Source organism: Oncorhynchus mykiss, chromosome 18 (assembly GCF_013265735.2).
Source record: "Oncorhynchus mykiss isolate Arlee chromosome 18, USDA_OmykA_1.1, whole genome shotgun sequence".
NCBI lineage: Eukaryota > Metazoa > Chordata > Actinopteri > Salmoniformes > Salmonidae > Oncorhynchus > Oncorhynchus mykiss.
Window position 1 is genome coordinate 63,564,479 of NC_048582.1, and position 22,500 is coordinate 63,586,978.

Sequence of the window (22,500 nt, forward strand, 5' to 3'; positions counted from 1 at the left end):
AGACAAATGGGCCCGCCTTATGGTCTTAATCTGACACAGAGACAAAGGGGCCCTCCTTAGAGTCTTACTCTGACACAGAGACAAAGGGGCCCTCCTTAGAGTCTTACTCTGACACAGAGACAAATGGGCCCTCCTTATGGCCTTAATCTGACACAGAGACAAAGGGGCCCTGGTTAGAGACTTAATCTGACACAGAGAGAAAGGGGCCCTCCTTAGAGCCTTAATCTGACACAGAGACAAAGGGGCCCTGGTTAGAGTCTTAATCTGACACAGAGACAAAGGGGCCCTCCTTATAGTCTTAATCTGACACAGAGACAAAGGGGCCCTCCTTATAGTCTTAATCTGACACAGAGACAAAGAGGCCCTGGTTAGAGTCTTAATCTGACACAGAGACAAAGGGGCCCTCCTTATAGTCTTTATCTGACACAGAGACAAAGGGGCCCTCCTTATAGTCTTAATCTGACACAGAGACAAAGGGGCCCTCCTTGGCGTCTTAATCTGACACAGAGACAAAGGGGCCCTCCTTAGAGTCTTAATCTGACACAGAGACAAAGGGGCCCACCTTAGAGTCTTACTCTGACACAGAGACAAAGGGGCCCTGGTTAGAGTCTTAATCTGACACAGAGACAAAGGGGCCTTGGTTAGAGTCTTAATCTGACACAGAGACAAAGGGTCCCTGGTTAGAGTCTTAATCTGACACAGAGACAAAGGGGCCCTCCTTATGGTCTTACTCTGACACAGAGACAAAGGGGCCCTCCTTATAGTCTTTATCTGACACAGAGACAAAGGGGCCCTCCTTATAGTCTTAATCTGACACAGAGACAAAGGGGCCCTCCTTGGCGTCTTAATCTGACACAGAGACAAAGGGGCCCTCCTTAGAGTCTTAATCTGACACAGAGACAAAGAGGCCCACCTTAGAGTCTTACTCTGACACAGAGACAAAGGGGCCCTGGTTAGAGTCTTAATCTGACACAGAGACAAAGGGGCCTTGGTTAGAGTCTTAATCTGACACAGAGACAAAGGGTCCCTGGTTAGAGTCTTAATCTGACACAGAGACAAAGGGGCCCTCCTTATGGTCTTACTCTGACACAGAGACAAAGGGGCCCTCCTTAGAGTCTTACTCTGACACAGAGACAAATGGGCCCTCCTTATGGTCTTAATCTGACACAGAGACAAAGGGGCCCTCCTTAGAGTCTTACTCTGACACAGAGACAAAGGGGCCCTCCTTAGAGTCTTACTCTGACACAGAGACAAAGGGGCCCTCCTTACAGTCTTAATCTGACACAGAGACAAAGGGGCCCTCCTTAGAGTCTTAATCTGACACAGAGACAAAGGGGCCCTCCTTAGAGTCTTACTCTGACACAGAGACAAAGGGGCCCTCCTTAGAGTCTTACTCTGACACAGAGACAAAGGGGCCCTCCTTACAGTCTTACTCTGACACAGAGACAAAGGGGCCCTCCTTATGGTCTTAATCTGACACAGAGACAAAGGGGCCCTGGTTAGAGTCTTAATCTGACACAGAGACAAAGGGGCCCTCCTTAGAGTCTTAATCTGACACAGAGACAAAGGGGCCCTGCTTATAGTCTTAATCTGACACAGAGACAAAGGGGCCCTCCTTATAGTCTTAATCTGACACAGAGACAAAGGGGCCCTGGTTAGAGTCTTAATCTGACACAGAGACAAAGGGGCCCTCCTTATAGTCTTTATCTGACACAGAGACAAAGGGGCCCTCCTTATAGTCTTAATCTGACACAGAGACAAAGGGGCCCTCCTTGGCGTCTTAATCTGACACAGAGACAAAGGGGCCCTCCGTATAGTCTTAATCTGACACAGAGACAAAGGGGCCCTGGTTAGAGTCTTAATCTGACACAGAGACAAAGGGGCCCTCCTTATAGTCTTAATCTGACACAGAGACAAAGGGGCCCTCCTTGGCGTCTTAATCTGACACAGAGACAAAGGGGCCCTCCTTATAGTCTTAATCTGACACAGAGACAAAGGGGCCCTGGTTAGAGTCTTAATCTGACACAGAGACAAAGGGGCCCTCCTTATAGTCTTTATCTGACACAGAGACAAAGGGGCCCTCCTTATAGTCTTAATCTGACACAGAGACAAAGGGGCCCTCCTTGGCGTCTTAATCTGACACAGAGACAAAGGGGCCCTCCTTAGAGTCTTAATCTGACACAGAGACAAAGGGGCCCACCTTAGAGTCTTACTCTGACACAGAGACAAAGGGGCCCTGGTTAGAGTCTTAATCTGACACAGAGACAAAGGGGCCCTGGTTAGAGTCTTAATCTGACACAGAGACAAAGGGTCCCTGGTTAGAGTCTTAATCTGACACAGAGACAAAGGGGCCCTCCTTATGGTCTTAATCTGACACAGAGACAAAGGGGCCCTCCTTAGAGTCTTAATCTGACACAGAGACACAGAGACCCTCCTTAGAGTCTTAATCTGACACAGAGACATAGAGGCCCTCCTTAGAGTCTTAATCTGACACAGAGACAAAGGGTCCCTCCTTTGAGTCTTAATCTGACACAGAGACAAAGGGGCCCTCCTTAGAGTCTTAATCTGACACAGAGACAAAGGGGCTCTCCTTAGAGTCTTAATCTGACAGAGAGGCAAAGGGTCCCTCCTTAGAGTCTTAATCTGACACAGAGACAAAGGGTCCCTATTTAGAGTCTTACTCTGACACCTTAAAGTTAACTATACGGCAAAGTGGTCGTAATCCATCTCAAGGACTACTTGAGTAGAAACAGAAAAGGGGGATTGTCTGGAACGTGACAAAGACAAACCGGTGGGAGCACCTTTTTCTAAGGTGTGACATGATGTAATCTGCCAGAAGTATGATAAATGAGTGACAGGAGAATGTATTAAATTGAAGGATTAAGCCATGTGAAAGATGACAAAGAAAGGAGAGACAACGACTATTTCAGTCACATGAATTGAAGGCAGAGCTGAAATGACACTGGTTTACATGGAAATACTACTATGGTGAGGAGAAAGTATCAGTTATCACTGTTCTGAAAATTGATTTATTAAAAAAACACATTTTAATCAAGATGATTCAACAACGACAACTACTTATTTGAGATTTGAAATATATTTTACATTTGTATTATTTCATCACCTTATCCTGAATCAAAGAAAATACCAAGAGACATTAGTCCCAAAGAAACAACGCCGCCCATTTTAAACCATCTAACCAACGAAGCTGATTTGCTGATTTGCATTCTTTGTTTTCAGGGTGTGGACGAATTGCACGTTGCTGGCTGTAAACAATGTGAAATTAGAGTGTTTGGAAACGACAGGCTCAGATGGCTCGGCTACCCATACACTTTAATGAACAAGCTTTGGCAGTGATCTTTGAAATGGGAATGGTACTAATGGATAATTGAACTGATACTTGGAGAAATCATTGATTTGAATATAAAGAAGCCTCCTTTGACACTTTTTTAACAACTGTTTTAAGAAGGAACCAGCAGCAACCACTATATGAGGAAGAGTGAGCGATCAGATTATTGACCTTAAAAAATATTTATGCCTCTCTGAGACCCGTTAGATGCACTTCATCACCTGCTTATTCAATTAAAGACAAAGAGCAGCTCTGGAGTCCTGGGAAGTGGACATACACCAGGTCCATTTGAGTTAATATTTTGGTAACCACTTTAGCCTGCATGTATAATGCTCTATAACTGGTTCTAAGCATGTATGTATAATCCAATACACAGTGCATTCGGAAAGTATTCAGACCGCTTGACGTTATGTTATTGCCGTATTCTAAAATTGACTAAATAGTTTTTTTCCCCTCATCAATCTACACACAATACCCCATAATGACAAAGCAAAAACAGGTTTTTAGAAATGTTTGCAAAAAAAAAAACGTATTTACATAAATATTCAGACCCTTTGCTATGATACTGGAAATTGAGCTCAGGAGCATCCTGTTTCCATTGATCATCCTTGAGATGTTTCTACAACTTAATTGGATGTATGATCAATCCACTATGCATACCGTAGATACTCATTCATAGAGCTTGAGAGGATCTGCAGAGAAGAATGGGAGAAACTCTCAAATACAGGTATGCCAAGCGTGTAGCGTCATACCCAAGAAGACTCGCGACTGCTTCAACAAAGTACTGAGTAAAGGGTCCGAATACTTACATATATGTGATATTTAAGTTTTTTATTTAGAATATATTTGCAAAAATTTTTTTTAAAAACTGTTTTTGCTTTGTCATTATGGGATATTGTGCGTAGATTGATGAGGGAAATAACATTTTAATCCATTTAAGAATAAAGCTGTAATGTAAAAAAATTCAAGGGGTCTGAAAACTTTCCCAATGCACTGTAGAAAGACATTCATGTAGAATGGCTCACATGTAAAAGTCTAACCATGTCCTCATCTACACCAACACATTTATTCTATCACTCCTCTACAGTGCATGCTCAGACATTACCTAGGAAATAGGTTTGAGGGTTATTGTTACTGGCATGACAGAGAGAGGAAACAGGCAATGAAGTCAATCACTTCATATAGTAGAGGAGAACAACTCCAGCCATATTCATGCAATATCTGATCTAATGGAAGGATGCAGACTGACATTGTCACAGCAGAGTTGACCCTGTTGTCATGTATTCAGCGTGTCAGTGGTATAATCAATACATGCCAGTTATCTGCCTGTCACCACACCCACTATGCCCCCAAGGCTAAGCTACTTTATTATGCTCATAACTGACATGATGGTGTGTCCAGAAACAGCCTCGGGCGTGATGTTTTCTTAATTTAACAATAGAAGATTCGAGTGAGTCTTTTTGACTCAATATGATTTAAATATTATAACTTCTCTGCCATTTTTAAAGTCCTGTGCCCCTCTGCCCTTGACTTTTCCTAAACAAGTATATTTAACACACGTATGTTGTGAGAATTTCGATCACAATCACTTTGTTGAAGCACCTTTGGCAGCCATTTGGGTTATAAGCAGCTTCAGGAGGACATTTTCTTTTTTTGTTCTTTTGTTTTCATCCTTGGTCATTTTTCTACCTTTTACCAGCAATATCAATTGGAACCTGGCTAATACTAGAAACCATTATTTATTGTACCACTCATCAACAAGATCCTGTGTGACAAAACTGGACGTTATTTTTGTCAGTAGCCTACAATCATTTTTTTTGAACTCCAAGATATTATACTGCATGGCGTGCCTTTTAAAGGAATGTGTTGGAACTGAACCTGTAAAGCGTCTAAAGGAAGTGAACATTGTTTGAAGCCACTACAAAAGTTGTATTTAATTACAGGGTAAATTGGAGGAGACCCTTAGCTGTCAATCAAACCAAACCCAAGGATGATAGGCAGTTGGTTTGAGGGAGGGAGCAGGGAGAGATGGTTTCAGCATAACCTGGGTTTCAAATACTTTTGCTGCAATCTGACATTGCAGACAGGGCTCAATCAAATGTTCAAAGTTATTTGAAAATAAAGATATTGTCACGTCTGCTCCCGCTCTTCCCCACTGGCACTTGAGGGCGCCTTGGTGCCCAGCATTACGCACTCCTACCACCATCATTACACACACCTGCTTTCCCCTGTCACGCACATCAGCGATTATTGGACTCACCTGGACTCAATCACCTCAGTCATTACCTCCCCTATATCTGTCTGTCCCCCGCTTCAGCATTGATTGTCATGTGTACTTGTATACCCGTGCAAGGACACTGTTCCTGTCTTGTTCCATGTCTGTTCTGAATAAATGTTTGACTCCCCATACCTGCTTCTCTACTTCAGCGTCGGCCCTTCCACATATACTGTTTGAACTCAGGTCTGCATGGTATTCTATGATAAAGTTTGAAATCTTAGGTCACTGGGACGCCTAAGCCTGCATAGGGGGAAATGAATACCAGTTTCCCTCTCCCACGGACGTGAATTAATAAGAGACAGCACTGTCATTAGTCAGGATGTTGAGGATTACACACTAACAGAACATTAGAACACTGATAGGACAGGTCATTTTAACACTGGCATCACTGTGACATCCTGAAGACTTTGGCGGCGGCATGAAGGAACAGGACATTAGAACACTGATAGGAAAGGTCATTTTAACACTGGCATCACTGTGGCATCCTGAAGACTTTGGCGGCGGCATGAAAGAACCTGATTAAAGCGGATGTGTTCATAAGCAGTGCCAAGCTAATTACGCTGCATTTTTTTTAAATGGTCTATTTTCTGCCACTTTTAGAAGACAGGCTTGCTGATGGGAGAGAAAGAGCAGAGAGAGTACTTTTTTGAAGCACCTTTGGCAGCGATTACAGCCTCGAGTCTTCTTGGGTAGGAAGCTACAAGCTTGGCACACCTGTATTTGGGGAGTTTCTCCCATTCTTATACCTTATATAGACAGGTGTGTGCCTTTCCGAATCATGTCCAACACATTTAATTTATCACAGGTGGACTCCAATCAAGTTGTAGAAACATCTCATGGAAACAGGATGCACCTGAGCTCAATATCTCAAGTCTCATTGCAAAGGGTCTAAATACTTCTGAATTTGTGTTTTTAATTTTTGTTTTATAAATTTGCAAACATGTATAAAAACCTGTTTTTGCTTTGTCATCATGGGGTGAAAACAATTATTTAATCCATTTTAGAATCCGACTGTAATGTAACAAAAAGTGTGAAAAGGGAAACGGTCTGGATCCTATACGAATGCACTGTGACTATAAGTATTCACACCCCTGACTCAATACATGTTAGAATCCCCTTTGGCAGCGATTACAGCTCTTTCTGGGTATGTTTCTACGAGCTTTGCACACCTGGATTGAACAATATTAGTACATTATTGTTATTCAAGCTCTATCAAGTTGGTTGTTGATTATTTCTACATCTTCAAGTCTTGCCATAGATTTTCAAGACAATTTAAGTCAAAACTGTAACTAGGCTATTCAGGAACATTCAATGTTGTCTTGGTAAGCAACTCCAGTGTATATTTGGCCTTGTGTTTTAGGTTATTGTCCGGCTGAAAGGTGAAATTGTCTCCCAGAGTCTGTTAGAATGCAGACTGAACCAGGTTTTCCTCTAGGATTTTGCCTGTGCTTAACTCAAGTTTTGTTTCTTTTTATCCCAAAAAATTCCCTAGTCCTGGCCGATGACCTGCATACCCAAACATGATATAGCCAACACCTTGGCTTGAAAATATGAAGAGTGGTACTCGGTGATGTGTTGTGTTTGGATTTGCCCAAAACATAACACTTTGTATTCAGGACATAGTTTATTTCTATGTCACATTGTTTGCAGTTTTACTTTAGTGCCTAGAAGGAAGTATGCAGATACTGTACATGGTTCCTTCTTTTCACTCTATCAATTAGGTCAGTATTGAGGAGTAACTACAATGTTGTTGATCCAGCCTCAGTTTTCTCCTATCAGAGCTATTGGACTGTTTTAAAGACAGCATTGGCCTCCTGGTGAATTCACGAGTGAGTCCACACAACTTAATATGTGACTTGTTTCAGCACATTTTTAGCCCTGAACTTATTTTGGCTAGCCATAACAAAGAGGTTGAATTCTTATTTATTCAAGACATTTCAGCTTTTTGTTTTTAAATCATTTGTAAAAAAAATAAATAAAAGATGTCTATAAACACAATTTCACTTTGCCATTATGGGGTATTGTGTGTAGACAAATACAAATCATGACAAAAACAAATTGATTAACCAGTCATAACTAGCCAATGGCAATGCAGATTACACAGTAAGCAACCAATCGATTAAACACAGGATATGACATCATGGAACACATTACATCTCAATTTAATCCATTTTTACATTTAGGGTGTAGTACAATAAAATGTGGAAAAAGGCGTGTGAATACTCTCTGAAGGTACCGTAGACATTGTAGGTACATTCTGAATCATTGTGGAGTTATTCTGCCTTGCTATATGCAGTGATTGACTTCATTTCCTGTTTCCATTCTCATTCGTGTCCAAAGTTGATTTCCTGTGTGTTTAATGTCTGAGCACAAACTACACAAGAGAGAATATGTAATGCTTTAAATGAGAAAACAAGCTTGACAGTTAGAAACTAAACACTTGATTCTGCAACTGGGATTCCTGGTAAATAACAAGATTGTCAACTGAGAATATGCAACTGTCTATAGTCCAACCAATGGGCTACAATTGATTGGACTTTAAGCATTCTAACATCCAGCATGTAATGTGTAAAACCACATCAAGAGGTTAATTATAGGTGTTTTACACTGTGTTGTCATCAGACAGGGAAGTCACATTCATCCATAGAATGTAATGTAAACCCACGTCAGAGGTTGGATAGGTTTCCATTAGGGATTCAGTCTCCAGTGTAACATCCACATGTTAAGGTCATGTTCTTCTAGCTAGCAGATTATTGACGGAAATACTGTAATGATTGGAATCCATGATATCATGAGACTTACATGATGATGTTGATGATGATGATGATGATGATAATGGTGATGATGATGAATGTGAGGATGATGATGAAGGTGCTGACACTGCTGATGTGGCTGCTGCTGATGAAGATGGTGATGATGGTGACGATGAATGTGAGGATGATGATGAAGGTGCTGACTAATGCTGCTGCTGATGATGATGATAATGATGGTGATGATGATGATGATGATGGTAATGATGATGATAGTAATGATGGTGGTGGTGATGGTGATGAACGTGAGGATGATGATGAAGGTGTTGACACTACTGCTGCTATTGCTGATGGTGATGATGTGATGAAGATGATGACAACTCTACTGATAAAGACAAGTATTATATTAATATTTATGATATCGAGGACAGAGCGTCCTAAATATGGCAACCGCCACAATCACTACCTTGCTTTCTAATTTCCGCACATCATCAGCAATGTTCTCATCTCAGCATACTCTAAAAGTGCCTTCGTCTGCCCACTAAATCATTTAAATCAAAGGCATCCGCAGACACTTACTTTGATGCTGAACACTAGACTAAAGTCCCTCATATAGACGGGTTGGCTGACAACGTCACTAAAATGACGCGTGTGCATCGCTGGGTCAGATATCTTGCAACAGTTACTTGTTTCAGGTCGCTTTATGTTGTTCTTGACACCATGTCTTGTCTGGTTTCATGACAACGCTAATATGGCAAACATTTCACTAGCTAGCTAACAACTTTAACGATGTATTTAAAAAATGTTTTTACCTTTATTTCACTAGGCAAGTCAGTTAAGAACAGATTCTTATTTTCAATGACGGCCTAGGAACAGTGGGTTAACTGCCTGTTCAGGGGCAGAACGACAGATTTCTACCTTGTCAGCTCGGGGACTTGAACTTGCAACCTTCCGGTAACTAGTCCAATGCTCTAACCACTAGGCTACCCTGCTTCCCCATTTGAGAAACAACAAGTGCAAATGTATTTGTTTTCAATAAACATTGGAGACTAAATATAGTTGACATGATATCAACAAGCTTCTAAGCCAACTCCATCTGTTTTGCCCCCTAGTTAGGCACACTTCGGTCTTACTAACCAACCCGTCTATACAATAATTCATGAATGATGACCTTCTATTCAGGAAAGTAACTAATGCATATGAATGTACTCGTCCGACCTGGTTCGTATAGAATAAAGTCTATTATTTGTAAAAATTATATGGTTCTCTAGGTCTGTGGGGTTACAAGAGTGAGAGAAATGCTTTTCACAGCCGCAAATAAGACATTATAAACACAGTACGTACAATGAAGATTTAGGTTAAAAATAAGTTATTATCAACACCATCCACTAATTACATAACTCTGTAATAATCACAACACTCCTTAAATCAAGACCTACACGAGACTATACAGACAGGCTATACAGGAAGGTTATACAGACAGGCTGTAAAGACAGGCTATACAGGCAGGCTGTACAGGCAGACAATACAGGCAGGCTATACAGACAGGCTGTAAAGACAGGCTATACAGGCAGGCTATACAGACAGGCTATAGATACAGACAGGCTATACAGGCAGGCTATACAGGCAGGCTATACAGACAGGCTGTAAAGACAGGCTGTACAACGCCGAATCTACAGGCATCAAATGCTCCAGTCGATCCCAGCAGGTTGTCTTCCCCTGTGTGTGTGTGTGTGTGTGTGTGTGTGTGCGAGTGTGTGCGTGTGCGTGTACATGTGCATGCATTATTCTGTATATGCCTGTGTGTCTGCACACACAGTATGTGTATGTGAGGAAGAGAAAGCAGTGTTTCCTGAAGCAGCTGGAGGAGCTGAACTGTGTGCCAGCGCCCCCCTCCCCTAGATGGGTGTAACTACAGGAGAGCTATACACAGGCAGGAAGGCCTAGGGGAGGACAAGAGGAGGTGGTTGAGGTGGAGGTGGAGGTAGTGGTGGTGGAGATGGTGGTGGTGAAGGTAGTGGTTGTGGAGGTGGTGGTGGTGGAGTTAGTGGAGGTGGTGGTGGTAGTGGAGATGGAGGTGGTGGAGGTGGTGAAGGTAGTGGTTGTGGAGATGGAGAGGGTGGAGGTGAAGGTAGTGGTTGTGGAGGTGGTGGTGGTGGAGTTAGTGGTGGTGGAGGTGGTGGTGGTAGTGGTTGTGGAGGTGGAGGTAGTGGTGGTGGTGGAGGTGATGGTCAAGGTAGTGGTGGTGTAGGTGGTAGAAGTGGTGGAGGTTATGAGGTGGAGGTGGTAGAAGTGGTTAAGGTGGAGGTGGAGGTAGTGGTGGTGGTGGTGGAGATGGTGAAGGTAGTGGTTGTGGAGGTGGTGTTGGTGGAGTTAGTGGTGGTGGAGGTAGTGGTTGTGGAGGTGGTAGAAGTGGTGGAGGTTGTAGAAGTGGTGGAGGTTGTTGAGGTGGAGGTGGTAGAAGTGGTGGAGGTTGTGGTGGAGGTGGTAGAGGTGGAGGTGGTTGAGGTGGAGGTAGTGGTGGTGGTGGTGGTAGAAGTGGTGGAGGTTGTTGAGGTGGAGGTGGTAGAAGTGGTGGAGGTTGTTGAGTTGGAGGTGGTAGAAGTGGTGGAGGTGGTGGTGGAGGTAGAGGTGGTAGAGGTGGAGGTAGTGGTGGTGGAGGCAGTGGTGGTGGAGGTGTGGGTGGTGGTGGACGTAATGGTGGTTGAGGTGGTAGAGGTGGTGGTGGAGGTTGTGGTGGACGTAGTGGTGGTTGAGGAGGTGGTGGTGGAGGTGGTGGACGTAGTGGTGGTTGAGGTGGTGGAGGACGTAGTGGTTGTTGAGGTGGAGAGCATGGGGCAGGGAGTTTACTTAGTGTCTGTCTGTCTGTCTGTCTGTCTGTCTGTCTGTCTGTCTGTCTGTCTGTCTGTCTGTCTGTCTGTCTGTCTGTCTGTCTGTCTGCCTGTGTGTGTGTGTGTGTGCGTGTGTGCGTGTGTGCGTGTGTGCGTGCGTGCGTGCGTGCGTGTGAGGAGGGTGCCAGGGAAGTGAATGCGTGGGCAGCATGAGGATTATACAATACACTTCATCAATACAGTCCTGGCAGCATAGGTGCTAGTTCGTTATGAGGAGAGAGAGAGAGAGAGAATAAGACCATCTGAACCCATGCCAAGTAGGCTGTGTAGCTATGCAGTTTTCAATGTCTACTTAGACATTAAATACCTTCTTACTGTCTTGTCTTAGTGGGTGGTGGTTACAATGAAAAACAAAGAAAATGTTGTCAGTTTTTCCCCCTTAGAGTTTATCGGTGTGCATGATTGAATCCATGCTGCATGCCTCTAAATGGATCAGAAGCTATTACAGTATTTTAACAGGAAAAGACAGTCACACATAGGATGTCTAAAGGAATAAACAAACCATTAAATAGCATGATGGTTAACAAGCCATATTATCATTAGACTGCCAGGGTCAGGGTCTAATTGGCCATGTCAAACCCCACATCAAGAAAGCTGTACAGTATGTAAACACAGCCTGTGTGTGTGTGTGTGGGGGGGGGGGGGGGGTTTGGGGGCTTTGAGCAGATCTAATTGTCATTATTATACAGTAGCACTCTAACTCTATAATGAAACCCTGGTACAGCTGTGGAAATGATAACATCCTTCCCATCTCTCAGAAGCCGTGGTGGCTTACACAATTTAAAAGGCAGTGAATCCATTACATTTTGGAGAGATAATTGAACGAGACCGACTGTCTTGCTTCTGTCCTGATATGCTTGATGCATATTTATATAACCCTGAAATTTCACTGGGTATCAAGGCCGTGTGTGGAGGCAGCAAATGGTGGACTGGCGGATGGACAGGCTGGCGGGTAGGTGGTGGATGAATAGGCCTGGGGGCCCAGAATGGTGGACTGGCGGATGGACAGGCTGGCGGGTAGGTGGTGGATGAATAGGCCTGGGGGCCCAGAATGGTGGACAAGTGGATGGACAGGCTGGCGGGTAGGTGGTGGATGAATAGGCCTGGGGGCCCAGAATGGTGGACTGGTGGATGGACAGGCTGGCGGGTAGGTGGTGGATGAATAGGCCTGGGGGCCCAGAATGGTGGACTGGCGGATGCACAGGCTGGCGGGTAGGTGGTGGATGAATAGGCCTGGGGGCCCAGAATGGTGGACTGGCGGATGCACAGGCTGGCGGGTAGGTGGTGGATGAATAGGCCTGGGGGCCCAGAATGGTGGACTGGCGGATGCACAGGCTGGCGGGTAGGTGGTGGATGAATAGGCCTGGGGGCCCAGAATGGTGGACTGGCGGATGGACAGGCTGGCGGGTAGGTGGTGGATGAATAGGCCTGGGGGCCCAGAATGGTGGACTGGCCGATGGACAGGCTGGTGGGTAGGTGCTGGATGAATAGGCCTGGGGGCCCAGAATGGTGGACTGGCGGATGCACAGGCTGGCGGGTAGGTGGTGGATGAATAGGCCTGGGGGCCCAGAATGGTGGACTGGCGGATGGACAGGCTGGCGGGTAGGTGGTGGATGAATAGGCCTGGGGGCCCAGAATGGTGGACTGGCGGATGGACAGGCTGGCGGGTAGGTGGTGGATGAATAGGCCTGGGGGCCCAGAATGGTGGACTGGCGGATGCACAGGCTGGCGGGTAGGTGGTGGATGAATAGGCCTGGGGGCCCAGAATGGTGGACTGGCGGATGGACAGGCTGGCGGGTAGGTGGTGGATGAATAGGCCTGGGGGCCCAGAATGGTGGACTGGCGGATGGACAGGCTGGCGGGTAGGTGGTGGATGAATAGGCCTGGGGGCCCAGAATGGTGGACTGGCAGATGGACAGGCTGGCGGGTAGGTGGTGGATGAATAGGCCTGGGGGCCCAGAATGGTGGACTGGCGGATGGACAGGCTGGCGGGTAGGTGGTGGATGAATAGGCCTGGGGGCCCAGAATGGTGGACAAGTGGATGGACAGGCTGGCGGGTAGGTGGTGGATGAATAGGCCTGGGGGCCCAGAATGGTGGACTGGCGGATGGACAGGCTGGCGGGTAGGTGGTGGATGAATAGGCCTGGGGGCCCAGAATAAATACACAGAGCAAAAATATAAATACAATATGCACATTTTCAAAGGTTTTACTGAGTTACAGTTCATATAAGGAAATCATTCAATTTAGGCCCTAATCTATGGATTTCACATGACTGGGAAAAGAGTTATGCATCTGTTGGTCACCGCCTTAAAAAGGCGTGGATCAGAAAACCAGTCAGTATCTGGTGTGACCACTACTTGCCTCCTGCAGCACAACACATCTCCTTCTCATAGAGTTGATTATGGCTATTGATTATGGCTTGTGGAATGTTGTCCCCCACCTCTTCAGTGCTTGTGCGAAGTTACTGGATATTGGCGGGAACTGGAACACGCTGTTGTACACATCGATCGAAAACATCCCAAACACGCTCAATGGGTGACATGTTGAGTTTATTGAGTTTATTTTTTATTTTTTACAGGGACAGTGCACATTAATCAACGTTTCAGTAAAAGTGCCGGTTTTAGCCAGCCGGCTAATTTTCAACCGCAGTCCCTGTCTGGTGAGTATGCAGGCCATGGAAGAACTGAGACATTCTCAGCTTCCAGGAATTGTGTAGATATCCTTGTGACGTGGGGCAGTGCATTATCATGCTGAAACCAGATGTGATGGCGGCGGATGAATGGCACAACAATGGGCCTCAGGATCTTGTCACTGTATCTCTGTGCATTCAAATGGTCATTGATAAAATGCAATCGTGTTTGTTGTCCGTAGCTTATCCCTGCACATACCATTACCCCATCGCCACCATGGGGCACTCGGTTCACAACGTTGACATCAGCAAATCGCTCGTCCAATACGACACCAACTGCCATCTGGCCAGTACAGTTGAAACCGGGATTCATCCGGGAAGAGCAGTTCTCCAGTGTACCAGTGGCCATCGAAGGTGAGCATTTGATCACTGAAGTTGGATACGACACCAAACTGCTGTCAGGTCAAGACCCTGTTGAGGACGACGAGCAAGCGGAAGAGCTTCCCTGAGGAGGTTCCTGGCAGGTTGTGTAGAAATTATTTGGTTGTGCAAACACACAATTTCATCAGCTGTCCAGGTGGCTGGTCGCAGACAATCCCGCAGGTGAAGAAGCCGGATGTGGCGATCCTGAGTTGGCGTGGTTACTCGTGATTGTGAGGCCGGTTGGGCGTACTGCCAAATTCTCTAAAACGATATTGAAGGTGGCTTAAGGTAGATTTATTAACATTAAATTATCGGGTAACAGCTCTGGTGGACGTTCCTGCAGTCAGCATTCCAATTGCACACTCCCTTAAAACTTGAAACATGTGTGGCATTGTGTTGTGTGACAAAACTGCACATTTCAGAGTGGCTTTTATTGTCCCCAGCACAAGGTGTATCTGTGTAATGATCATGCTTTTTAATCAGCTTCTTGAAATGCCACACCTGTCAGGTGGATGGATTATCTTGGCAAAGGAGAAATGCAAACAAATGTATGCACACAATATTAAGAGGAATACGCTTGTGTGTGTTTCTGTTCAGTTTAAATGGGGAAGTCAAGGCTGAGCAAAGAGATGTATTCAATCTACTAACACTAAACATGTGCTTGGAAAATAGAAACATCTCTATTTTTTGTATTTGAGCAATGTCTTTTCGAGGTGTGGATAACGCCATCTTGAATTGCCACAGTAAGGACTGAAACGTATGCGTCATTGGTAGGAGCAAAGACAGTACAGTACGGTAAGGTTTAGAAACTCTGTGGTAGGAGTGAGCAAATTGTAAATGTTGGCATGGAAACTGAAAGTGCTACCACCAGGTGGTGTCTTGTCTCTATTGGACCTGAATGGGTTTTTCGCAACGTTGACAGCTCTGTCATTGAGATCAGGACAACAATATTAAGGTAAGGAACTGTATACAATTCATTTTTATGTTGGTAATTATAATATGTACATTTTAGAGTATTTTTTTCCGATTGATATGACGAGTCTGTGGAATTATTTGTTGATGACAAAGTGAGAAGACAATCATCCAAAACAAGGGAAGGTAGCTAGGTAGTTGATTTAGCTCTTGCCTTGTCTTTTTGATGTAAATGCTTTCATTGATAACTGTACAAAATAAAATGCTCATATTGACAATTTGAAGAGCATTTGTCATTAGGTATAGGCTAGACTAGAGATGGGGAACTTTGATGGGGGTGCAGTGATCATGAAGGGCTGCAGTGGCTTGTGGGTCTGCGTAGCCACACACGCAGTCAGAGTCCTAGACTGTTGAGGGTCTAAGTGACATCTGGTTTTCTCCCCTCTTGACAGAAAATGTTGCTATGTGGCGTAAAGAAAATATTGCAGTTTGAAAGGAAGTTTGCTGCAATTTTACAAATTTTTCCATAATAGGGTGGAGAGAAATGTTTGCAGTTTTTAATATGACATCTGAGTGAGAGTGACACAGGCTAATTGAGTGACTGTCAGTGATTGACATAACCACAGAAAATATTCTGAGGCAAAACCAAACGTATAAATCGCACCTGGTTTATTCTACTATTGAGACATTGAGTTCCTAAACAAAATCTGAATTTTTTTGCCAGTTCGTTTAGCTAGGTCTAGCCCAGGGATGGGCAACTGGAGGGTGGTAGAGGAGAAGGGGTGGTAGAGGTGAGGAGGGTGGTGGGTGGTAGAGGTGAGAAGGGTGGTGGGTGGTAGAGGTGAGGAGGGTGGAGGGTGGTAGAGGTGAGTAGGGTGGTGGGTGGTAGAGGTGAGGAGGGTGGTGGGTGGTAGAGGTGAGGAGGGTGGTGGGTGGTAGAGGTGAGGAGGGTGGAGGGTGGTAGAGGTGAGGAGGGTCGTGGGTGGTAGAGGTGAGGAGGGTGGAGGGTGGTAGAGGTGAGGAGGATGTAGAGGTGAGGAGGGTGGTGGGTGGTAGAGGTGAGGAGGGTGGAGGGTGGTAGAGGTGAGGAGGGTGGTTGATGAGAGGAGGGTGGTGAAGGAGAGGAGGGTGGTATATGAGGGTGGTAGAGGAAAAGAGGGTGGTTTATGAGAGGAGGGTGGTGACGGAGAGGAGGGTGGTAGATGGGGGTAGATGAGAGGAGGGTGGTAGAAGAGATAAGGGTGGTAGATGAGAGGAGGGTGGTAGAGATGAGAAGGATGGTAGAGGGTGGTAAGGGAGGGGAGGGTGGTAGAGATGAGAAGGATGGTAGAGGGTGGTAAGGGAGGGGAGGGTGGTAGAGATGAGAAGGATGGTAGAGGGTGGTAAGGGAGGGGAGGGTGGTAGAGATGAGAAGGATGGTAGAGGGTGGTAAGGGAGGGGAGGGTGGTAGAGATGAGAAGGATGGTAGAGGGTGGTAAGGGAGGGGAGGGTGGTAGAGATGAGAAGGATGGTAGAGGGTGGTAAGGGAGGGGAGGGTGGTAGAGATGAGAAGGATGGTAGAGGGTGGTAAGGGAGGGGAGGGTGGTAGAGATGAGAAGGATGGTAGAGGGTGGTAAGGGAGGGGAGGGTGGTAAGGGAGGGGAGGGTGGTAGAGATGAGAAGGATGGTAGAGGGTGGTAAGGGAGGGGAGGGTGGTAGAGATGAGAAGGATGGTAGAGGGTGGTAAGGGAGGGGAGGGTGGTAAGGGAGGGGAGGGTGGTAGAGGGTGGTAAGGGAGGGGAGGGTGGTAGAGATGAGAAGGATGGTAGAGGGTGGTAAGGGAGGGGAGGGTGGTAGAGATGAGAAGGATGGTAGAGGGTGGTAAGGGAGAGGAGGGTGGTAGAGATGAGAAGGATGGTAGAGGGTGGTAAGGGAGGGGAGGGTGGTAGAGATGAGAAGGATGGTAGAGGGTGGTAAGGGAGGGGAGGGTGGTAGAGATGAGAAGGATGGTAGAGGGTGGTAAGGGAGGGGAGGGGGGTAGAGATGAGAAGGATGGTAGAGGGTGGTAAGGGAGGGGAGGGTGGTAGAGATGAGAAGGATGGTAGAGGGTGGTAAGGGAGGGGAGGGTGGTAGAGATGAGAAGGATGGTAGAGGGTGGTAAGGGAGGGGAGGGTGGTAGAGATGAGAAGGATGGTAGAGGGTGGTAAGGGAGGGGAGGGTGGTAGAGATGAGAAGGATGGTAGAGGGTGGTAAGGGAGGGGAGGGTGGTAAGGGAGGGGAGGGTGGAAGAGATGAGAAGGATGGTAGAGGGTGGTAAGGGAGGGGAGGGTGGTATATGAGGGTGGTAAGGGAGGGGAGGGTGGTAGAGATGAGAAGGATGGTAGAGGGTGGTAAGGGAGGGGAGGGTGGTAAGGGAGGGGAGGGTGGTAGAGATGAGAAGGATGGTAGAGGGTGGTAAGGGAGGGGAGGGTGGTAAGGGAGGGGAGGGTGGTAGGTGTGTCAGAGTTTCTAACCATTTTTGTCTTTCTGTAGATCCTTGCATGTCCAGTATGTCTAGCTAGTCCACTATGTCTGTCTAGTCCAGGATGTCTGTCTAGTCCAGTATGTCTAGCTAGTCCACTATGTCTGTCTAGTCCGGTATGTCTAGCTAGTCCACTATGTCTAGCTAGTCCACTATGTCTGTCTAGTCCAGTATGTCTAGCTAGTCCACTATGTCTGTCTAGTCCACTATGTCTGTCTAGTCCACTATGTCTAGCTAGTCCACTATGTCTGTCTAGTCCAGGATGTCTGTCTAGTCCACTATGTCTAGCTAGTCCACTATGTCTGTCTAGTTCAGGATGTCTGTCTAGTCCACTATGTCTAGCTAGTCCACTATGTCTGTCTAGTCCAGTATGTCTAGCTAGTCCACTATGTCTGTCTAGTCCAGGATGTCTGTCTAGTCCACTATGTCTAGCTAGTCCACTATGTCTGTCTAGTCCAGGATGTCTGTATAGTCCACTATGTCTGTCTAGTCCAGGATGTCTGTATAGTCCACTATGTCTAGCTAGTCCCCTATGTCTGTCTAGTCCAGGATGTCTGTATAGTCCACTATGTCTAGCTAGTCCACTATGTCTGTCTAGTCCAGGATGTCTGCATAGTCCACTATGTCTAGCTAGTCCACTATGTCTGTCTAGTCCAGTATGTCTAGCTAGTCCAGGATGTCTGTCTAGTCCAGGATGTCTGTCTAGTCCACTATGTCTAGCTAGTCCACTATGTCTAGCTAGTCCACTATGTCTGTCTAGTCCAGTATGTCTGTCTAGTCCAGTAAGTCTGTCTAGTCCAGTAAGTCTGTATAGTCCATTATGTCTGTATAGTCCACTATGTCTGTCTAGTCCACTATGTCTGTCTAGTCCAGTAAGTCTGTCTAGTCCACTATGTCTGTATAGTCCAGTATGTCTGTATATTCCAGTATGTCTGTATAGTCCAGTATGTCTGTATATTCCAGTATGTCTGTATATTCCAGTATGTCTGTATATTCCAGTATGTCTGTATATTCCAGTATGTCTGTATAGTCCACTATGACTGTCTAGTCCATTATGTCTGTCTAGTCCAGTATTTCTGTCTAATCCAGAATGTCTGTATAGTCCAGTAGGACCATTACAGTGTGTGGTTTTGATAACTTTTGGTTTGATGTGGACTGATGAGGACCTTATAGAGAACAGCTGGTCTAACTGTGGGATCTCACACAGACAGTTTAACCCATATTTATAAAACACACTGACAGATCAGAACAAAGTATCAGAACCACCAGCTGGATCAGAAGCCGTCCCATCCAACAGGAGTCTCTCTGCTGTTCATTTTCTGAGCGAATACAAGAGATAAACAGAAGAAATAATGAGAGGGAATAGGAGAAGAGACTTACCTTCATAGTATAATTTAAAGCCGTGAGCGCTCACAGCAAAGTCACTGGTAAGACGCAGGGAGAAGACGGACCCCGTGCTCGTGACTGGTGGAGGGATTGAGAATCCTGTTAACCTATAAGGAAAAGGAGACATCATGCAATACACCAATCAGAATTATCTGGAGACACTATTAACTAAATTGCACACAGACACCAGTGAGAACGACCAATAGGACACTATGAACCAATAACATACCCCAATCAGAATTATCTGAAGACGTACATAGACAACCAGTAGCAGCCTGGCAAGTCTAACCAACCAGTCAGCCCAATGTTGTCATTCAGCTAAAATTGCACAGTGGCATTACAGTGTGATCTCTGGAGCCAGGAGTAGAGCACAGAGTAGTTGTGAATGTATCAACGTCATGTGGAGGGAGAACATATCGATTCTACGGCCCCATTTCAAAGTAAAGATCGTTATAACATTTCAAATGTACATAAACTCAGGCTTATTTATGGGCTACACTAGCTCTGCTTGGTAGGTTATTTACATTTCGTTGGCTGGAGTTTGTTTCAATAAAGTCATTTCAAAAAGCCATACTGTGAAGACAGGTGGGGAAAATATACACATCAATAGAGACCATACAGATGTACTGTAGGATCTTAATTTGAGCCAGTTTGCAGAAATAATCCTGCAGCAACAGAAAATGTGAATTATTATGTGGATAAAAAATGTACGGACATTTTTGTAGGAGTTGATACATGTTGCGTAAGGGCAAATCAAGTCTAAAATTTCAAAGTGGAAATGACAAACTTCAGAAGCCTTTTTAGAAGCCAAATAGACTACAAGTTTAAAATGTCCTACATTGCAGGAAAGTTCTCCTGCAACAGGGTGATCAAATTCCGATCCTACATCTGTATGCAGGCTACACCATGGGTTAAAACTAAGATATGATACATTCTAGATCAGCAAAGGAAGTAGATAGCTGAGAGCAATAGCAAAGACTAGTGGTGATACGCTCTCTCAATAGAGAGAAAACAACACTTTATATGCATTAGACATGAAATTGCATCGGAGGGTAAATCACTGAACCAGAAAAAAGTAGTCCACATTTAGCACTTTCTGAGATTGCGTGTCAATAGGATCATTGAAAGTCAGGCACAATGTACAGTATGTACCATAAACCTCCAAACCCAGATATGGGTTGGCTTTTGCCCCGCAGGCCTCCAGAAGCCCACTGTTACCATTAGCAATGCAAAGACTTCTGCTTCTCCTTAAAGCTCCATTCAAATCCACATGAGTATGTGTCAGAAGGTGCCGTGTGGCTCTGCTTGATAAAGATGTGTGTTAGCCATGCCATGTAGAGCACACACAGTCTTAGTATGTGTGTACGAGCCATGTAGAGCACACACAGTCTTAGTATGTGTGTATGAGCCATGTAGAGCACACACAGTCTTAGTTTGTGTGTACCAGCCATGTGGAACACACTCAGTCTTAGTATGTGCGTACAAGCCATGTAGAGCACACACAGTCTTAGTATGTGTGTACGAGCCATGTAGAGCACACACAGTCTTAGTATGTGTGTACGAGCCATGTAGAGCACACACAGTCATGCACATACAATGAACTCCAAAAGGAGAACTCCAGAACATTGGATTGGAAATGGTACAATGACTATGAGGTTAAAGTGCAGACTGTCAGATTTAACTTGAGGGTATTTTCATCCATATCTGGTGAACCATTTTAGAAATTACAGCTCAAGTTAAAGCTGACTTTAACCACTTTAACCTCATCGTCATTGTACCATTTCCAATCCAAAGTGCTGGAGTACGGAGCCAAAACAAACAAACAATGTGTCACTGTCCCATTACAGTTGGATCTCACTGCATAAAAGTATGTACTCACTAAACTGTAACTTAAGCTGCATTGGATAAAAGCCTCTGTTAAGTGGCGTATCAAAGTAGGTGTCTCTGCAAAAAAAATGTGCTTAGTTCAAAAAGCCATTTTGATAAGGTACTAGAACTGGCACGATGTAAGTAGCAGTGAAAACCCACTGCCAACCGGTCTTCATGTTAATCTCACAGGGAGAAACTACCAGATCAATATAAAAACGTTCTGAATAATTAAACGCTGAATAATAACAGAGGAGTGTGTGTACTTCAAATTGCGTCATGCGTACAGAGATCCTATTGGCTATGCTAATAAAGTAGAATAGTGAGTGAAATATTTATAAAAGCTTTTGCATAACCGCCCCAGGAGATCACAGAGTATCCCTTTAATATGATTAACCTTTCAACTTGTCGTCGGCTTCAAAGAACTTGAGTGAGAAGAGAGTAAGTACCTTCTATTCTGCACATAGTGTCTTCAACAAACAATTCATCTCCCCCGCTCTCCCCTCTTTCTCCCTCCTATTTATATCTCTCTCTCTCTCTCCCCCCCCCTCTCCCCTCTTTCTCCCTCCTATTTATCTCTCTCTCTCTCGCTCTCTCTCTACCACCATTGGCTCACAATAGGATAACTAGCCACAGATTTTTACAATGTAATGCATTTTAACATACATGTCACATGGGATGACGCTGGAGAGACGAAGCAGGTACGGGGAGTAAAACATTTAATAAAGAACGGACATGGACCGAGACAGGAACAGCTACAGGAAACAGGTAACACAAAGGAAAGGCAATCAATGCAGCAGTGGGAACAGAGCAGGGAACTGACAAATATAGGGGAGGTAATAAACAGATGATAAGTGAGTCCAGGTGAGTCCAATAACGCTGATGCGCGTGACGAGGGAAGGCAGGTGTGCGTAATAGATGATAGGAGTGAGTGATGAAGGGCAGCCTGGCGCCCTCTAGCTCCAGAGGGGGAGTGACAATACAAACAGTGTCATTTGCCAATTTCTTTGATCATTTGATGGCCACAGGTTCATTACAAATATGTTTTTCACTTGTATTATCTGACAGTATAATCTCAGTAAGACTACCAAGCATAGAGCCAGTAACATACTGTAGAATCTCAATAAGACTACCAAGCATAGAGCCAGTAACATACTGTAGAATCTCAATAAGACTACCAAGCATAGAGCCAGTAACATACTGTAAAATCTCAATAAGACTACCAAGCATAGACACAGTAATATACTGTAGAATCTCAATACGAATACCAAGCATAGACACAGTAATATACTGTAGAATCTCAATAAGACTACCAAGCATAGACACAGTAACATACTGTAGAATCTCAGTAAGACTACCAAGCATAGAGCCAGTAACATACTGTAGAATCTCAATAAGACTACCAAGCATAGACACAGTAACATACTGTAGAATCTCAATAAGACTACCAAGCATAGAGCCAGTAATATACTGTAGAATATCAATAAGACTACCAAGCATAGAGCCAGTAATATA

At 45.0% G+C, this 22,500-nt stretch overlaps 1 protein-coding gene across 1 annotated transcript in view; it reads right to left on the reverse strand.

Annotated features, from left to right (window-relative positions):
• csmd3b (CUB and Sushi multiple domains 3b) overlaps nucleotides 1-22,500 on the reverse strand; it is an 826,488-nt gene that overhangs the window by 631,244 nt on the left and 172,744 nt on the right. The window contains exon 3 of the mRNA XM_036953488.1: nucleotides 19,114-19,226. Within this exon, the coding sequence (XP_036809383.1) occupies nucleotides 19,114-19,226 (113 nt within the window). The remainder of the gene's footprint in view (nucleotides 1-19,113; nucleotides 19,227-22,500) is intronic.